Source organism: Mizuhopecten yessoensis, unplaced genomic scaffold (genome assembly GCF_002113885.1).
Source record: "Mizuhopecten yessoensis strain PY_sf001 unplaced genomic scaffold, ASM211388v2 scaffold9207, whole genome shotgun sequence".
Classification (NCBI taxonomy): domain Eukaryota; kingdom Metazoa; phylum Mollusca; class Bivalvia; order Pectinida; family Pectinidae; genus Mizuhopecten; species Mizuhopecten yessoensis.
The window spans coordinates 381,659-387,332 of record NW_018407932.1 but is presented as its reverse complement, the minus strand read 5'-3'; the positions used below and the strand labels follow the sequence as shown (position 1 = coordinate 387,332).

Genomic DNA, 5,674 nt, shown 5'->3' with positions numbered 1-5,674 from the left:
GAGTCCTGGATATGAAAATCCCTTTCAATTCCGTGGACTCTAAGGCATCATTTAACTTTTTAAAAGACATCGGTCTACTTTATAGACTCTGAAGTCTTTTAACCCACATTTCCCTCTTTGACGTTATCTATAGATAACATGTTGTATATTATGTATTCATCATCTCTTTCACTTTTATCATTTTAACCCCTTTCATATTTTAATTATTTACACATACCCTGCTAATGCTTTTAAAATATTTAATTTTATCTGGTTTTATCTACGCTGCTCGCATCATGTTTAAAACAACAAAATCACCATGGCCCTAACTGATCATAGTTGTCTAGGAATCAGACCTTAACCCACACAGAAGGACAATGGAACACTGTATTGTATGAGAATATAGTGTATCGGAAAAAATTGTCTGGTGGAAGAATTGTGATTAATTTTAGTACATGTACCTGCAATGTCCTACCGACAATTGATCATCTCCTAACAAACAGGGAATACCATCAGAGACGAACTATTAGGTACAAGGCCAGGGCGTGTTCCGTTGTACAAGACTCAACTAATCTCTATACACATTCCTTCCGTAGTGTTTTGCAATTCACTGGTTCTATTCAATGTGACAAATCAAAGATAGTAATATGTTTAAATAGCCTTGGTGAGCTACTCTTTAAGGACAAAAATATAACAAAAAACAAAATTAACACCACTTTCTTAACGCAGCTTTGCAGTAATTATCTCGAACATGTATGTCTGGGGTATGCTAGTATTTTAGGTACAGTGCTAATACAGCATATATTTACTACACTCATATACAAAATAATTACATTGATGATGGGAACACGTAATTGAAGATTGAGTTCTATCAGAAGATGATGTTATAAAATTATGGCATTATTGGATCCAGTGAACAGATCACGAGGACATATTAGGAAAGTTTAGTTCCAGGTTTTTTATGTTTCATTTTGATAACTAATTCAAATGAAGAATTCAAACCCACGACACAGTCCTGTTCCCTACCAAGTGGCACAGCGTCTTGAAGAATGAGGAATTGTTGCTCGTCAATAAACCTGCTGTGTATGCTGTCTAGAATACTGAAAACAATTTATCAACTGCCTTCTAATGCAGGACATTTTGGATACAATAAAGGCGAAGGCAAATGTGATCATAAGCAAAGTACCTTTAATTCTTAATAGCATGTTAAATAAGTATAGATTGATAAAAAAGATAAAATACATAAAAACCGATCTTTCTCTATGCAAAATGTTGACGAAACAGCGACCAGAAGTTTAAATTAAAGCTATAGAAAGTTTGTTGGATAATTGGTAATGCATTCTTAAAAGGAGACAAGTTATCATTTCTAAAGTACACGAGTAAACAAAACCGAAGAATGGCGCGATGTACATGTCGTTCCGACATATTTCTGGTTTTTAAAGTTAATAATGATAATAGATAAATGTATACCTATATCTCAACAAAGTTGATAAAAGAAATGCGTATCCTGAGTATTATTGAATACCATTATAATCCATTGGAAAAAAATCATTAAAATTGACTGGTGATGGATTATGCCTTTTAATGAACGCTGTACTTACTTTCTTAAAAAGACAATGCCTTTGACTATAACATAGTGTTTATTCTATCAACTAATATCTATACCAGGTCCATATGACATTGAATACGATTCACATGAGACCTTGCTACGTGTAAGATAGTGAGGCACAATTTTTTTTTTATCTGGTGACAAAATGAGATAAGAAGGCAAGGTCAACTGGTAAAACTGGTGACACGTCAAGGAAACAGCAAACAAGATGGTTGGGTTTTCGTTAGCCATTATTATTTTATTGTCAACAAAGTTGATACAGGCGACACCTCCCGGTAACCGGGACGACCTCCAGGATCAGGAGATAACCGAAATAAAGAAGATGATGGTGTTACAGTCAGAGTTGATCCAATCACAGGCAGAGATGTTGCAGGAGTATGGAAAACGAATAGGTATCAAAATTTAACCCAGCTATGATCACAAATCGTAAAAAAAATGATTACATTTACAAATATGTCCATACAGAAATAGTTTATGAGTTTAGGTAAAGTTTTCCCCTGATTCACCATTCTTATTTATATTTACCCGACAATATTGTTTGAATACTACAACGGTTTTGGGCCTGTATTCAATATCCTTACAAAAATTGCCCTAAAACGAAAGTGTTCTCATTCCTTTATTTACATCTTTAAAATTAAGCAAACAATCACTACACTTTGAGTTAAACAAATTGTTTGCCCATGTACAATCTATATCATGTTGTGTTGTTTTTAATAAACATTTTGTTATTTTTTATGAAGCTGAATTACAAATGGATATTAGAAAAGAAATAAGATATATAAATCAGAAAATACCACAGTCTCCTTTTTTTGGTGGACATCTTGCCATTTCCCTACAGTACGACAAGATTGGCAATAACCAAGCTATAGAGCAAGCACGGTTATTACATTTTCAACATAAAACGAAGATAATCTTTACTTTTTTTCTCAATATTAACGTTTACAACGTTCCCCCTTCAATTTTCTGATGGCTATACAATTTTGTGGTAAATCCATTAATGTTTTTGTCCTGTTGTGTTCACAATGATACATTCTTTTTATTATTTTACTTGATAGCTTCACTGGAAAAAGAAAACAATGACCTTGTCAAACGCACAGAGAAATTGCAAACCGCTAATGAAATAATGGAATCTAGACTAAGCGATCTGAAGCAAGTACACTTGGACACCTGCCCTGCGGAGGATGTACACGTCACAACCGGGCAATCGACAGAAGAGATCGAGGATCAGGAGAACGGTCAACCTCAGTCACCAGGAAATCAAGATGAAGTTGTAGATTCTAAAACTATTCTAGCTTCAACTGAAAGTAGATTTTTTGCTGTTTATGATTAATTTACCCGAGTTCCATTGTAGTTATCATCCGATAACCTAAACTAAATAGAAAATGAATTCTTAATTTATTGTTTTTTTCTTTAATATTACATAAAACGCGTTCTTTTAACCGGAATATATCCCGCGGAAGGATAACAAGCATTCCATTCAAGCCCGATGTGTGATAAAAATTGTACGGTTACGCTTCGCGTTAAGCTTCGGAGACCACTGTGACATGATAGACCAAACTAGGAATTATACGAACGAAATCGGCTGCATATCTTCAACATGAACATCACATTGGTTTGTATGTCCGCTCTTAAACATGTAATCATAACTCATTAGCAATAATTATTACTTCAAAGTTGCTCTATGCGGCTATTTTAGCACAACTTGAAAAGTTGCGTAACTCGAGGTACTCGTACAATATTCCACACGCAGTCGTAAACTGTTATAAGAACATCATATCGTTGTCATTCAATTATAAGTTTATCTCAACAGTTATATTTAATACCCAAAGATGAACTGTTTAATTCCGGAACACACAAACACACGAAGTTATTTTGAAATTTTGATTTTTACTTCAATCATTACAAAACCCAGTTCGTGTGCTGTGATCAAACTATCAGTATATAGGCAGGCAAATGACATGTAGGTCATGTAAATTTATCGAACCCGTCCTGTGATTACCATTATCTACCAGCCTTATCGAGTGCAGTTGAAAATATTACGGCAAAATTGCCGTATATCGAACGTTATTGTCAAAATTAGATTTAATATCGTATTTCTGGGTATTGTTTACACTATGTCATCAGAGTAAACGTATGTAAATGAACACAAACACGTAAAAAAAACACAAAATCCTGCCGTCCTCTCAGTCGGTGAAGTAATTAATCATCGGGAACTGTAAACAACGTGACGTTCTCGGAAAGTATACATTTTAACAATGTATGTATATATTTCAACAATGTATCTTTTGGATGAATACACTGAATGAGTTGTACAAATCTGGTATCCCCGGTAATGCTGTTTACTTCCGAAAATAGCAATGGAAATCTCCGGGCTGTTAACTGACACATATGTACACGGTGTATGTATCATTACGCGCACGAGAATGACTGTCGTTATCGATTGATAATGGCAATGACCTCAACAATGGTTATTGAGTCAATTAAACTTGAAACTGTAAATATTTAATGTTAAATTAATATAAAGAGGTTTTATATTGATCTGAATTCTTTTAATTGCTGATTTGAAAGTTAGTTACGGTAGGCGTAATTAGCATTGCCGCAAAAAGAACTGGTTATCTATTGTTGTTTTCTTAAATGATTCGTGTAATTGATACACTAGAAATCTTAATACTCAATGTCTACATAAAACGTCACATTCCCAGATTGTTCATCATGCAAAATATAATATAAGTAAATTCGATTAACTATGTGCTTGTTCTATGTTTACAGCTGACGGCAAACTATCGCGGATACGGAGAGTAGCTAATGTACCCGGAAGTAAGTGTTAATAGTTTTGCAACATTATTTGCTTTATTGATACTATTTTATTAGTTAAGGTGGCAATCCCAAAACATAATTACACAATAGTCAAATAAGAAACAAGTAAACATGTTTTGGTTTTGGTTTTGGTTCAGTATATTGTTTAACGTCCTATCAACAGCTATGGTTATTAAAGGACGGCCACCCCTGCGTGCAAGATTCATGCGTGTAGTGTATGCGTGTGTGTTTTGGAAGGCTGCGATATGTTCGTGTTTGTCTCCTTGTGATAGCGCGGAACTGATGCCGACTTCATAGTGCTACCTCACGGAACCATACTGCCGAAGACACCCAGTGGGACACCCCACCCGGTCACATTATACTGACACCGAATGAATCGGTCGTCCCGCTCCTAAATTGCTAAGCGTTAAGCAGAAGTAGCAACTACTATTTTTACAGACTCTGGTATGTCTCGGCCAGGGGACAGAACGCAAAGCCCTCCTCACAGGGGCGAACGCTCAACTAAAGGCCAAAAGTGTGGCATAGTCAAGAGAGACATTAGGAAGAAGAAAGTTGTTAAGAATGAAGAGAAAAGATAAGATCCCAAATTTAGTCGCCTCTTACGTTCATGCAATGGGGGCAGCAGGTACAATTATTACGCCCTACCTGCAGGGACAAGTAAACATGTAATGGAGGTTTGGTTTCTGTGTATAAGAACATATAATGAAAGTTTGGGTGTAGTGTTCTGGTGATGAAATCAACGTTATTAAAATTATTTATGTTATTTTCACTTCTACTATCAAGGCTCATTTTTCTTTATTTTGTTAAATTCTTTATTGAAAGAGAAAACACTTAACTGCATTATGGTTTTTTTAATAAATAAGATTTACAATGTCCACGATTGAAATAAAAACAATGTACATGTCAAACAAATTTTGTGTCCCTTACGTTTATGGTATATGTCTCAGACTCAAACTGATAACAATATTTCAGATAATCTCACCGCTGTTGGATTTTACTGTACACTTGTGTCCCCAAATCCTTTGCTTCTCGGACAACATCAGGCCGTTGAGTTTGACGACGTTGTAACGAACGTCGGGAACGGATACGACTCCCGACATGGACACTTCACGGCTCCTGTCGCCGGGCTGTACTCGTTCACATCTACCGTACTACTTGTAACGTCTAATAATCATATAATGAATCTCGCCATTGTTAAAAACGAAGTAGATATTGGATACTTGTTTTCTAATTCCGCGTATGATAAAGGCACCAGGACGGTTGTGCTAC

General features: G+C 35.5%; 1 protein-coding gene across 1 annotated transcript; it reads left to right on the top strand.

Moving 5' to 3' along the window:
* The first annotated feature begins 1,746 nt into the window (after positions 1 to 1,746).
* LOC110457541 lies at positions 1,747 to 4,416 on the top strand. The gene is made up of 3 exons (XM_021508866.1): positions 1,747 to 1,980; positions 2,644 to 2,892; positions 4,358 to 4,416. The coding sequence occupies exons 1-3, from the start codon at positions 1,797 to 1,799 to the stop codon at positions 4,414 to 4,416; spliced, it is 492 nt and encodes a 163-aa protein (XP_021364541.1). The 5' UTR covers positions 1,747 to 1,796.
* Positions 4,417 to 5,674: the final 1,258 nt, after the last annotated feature.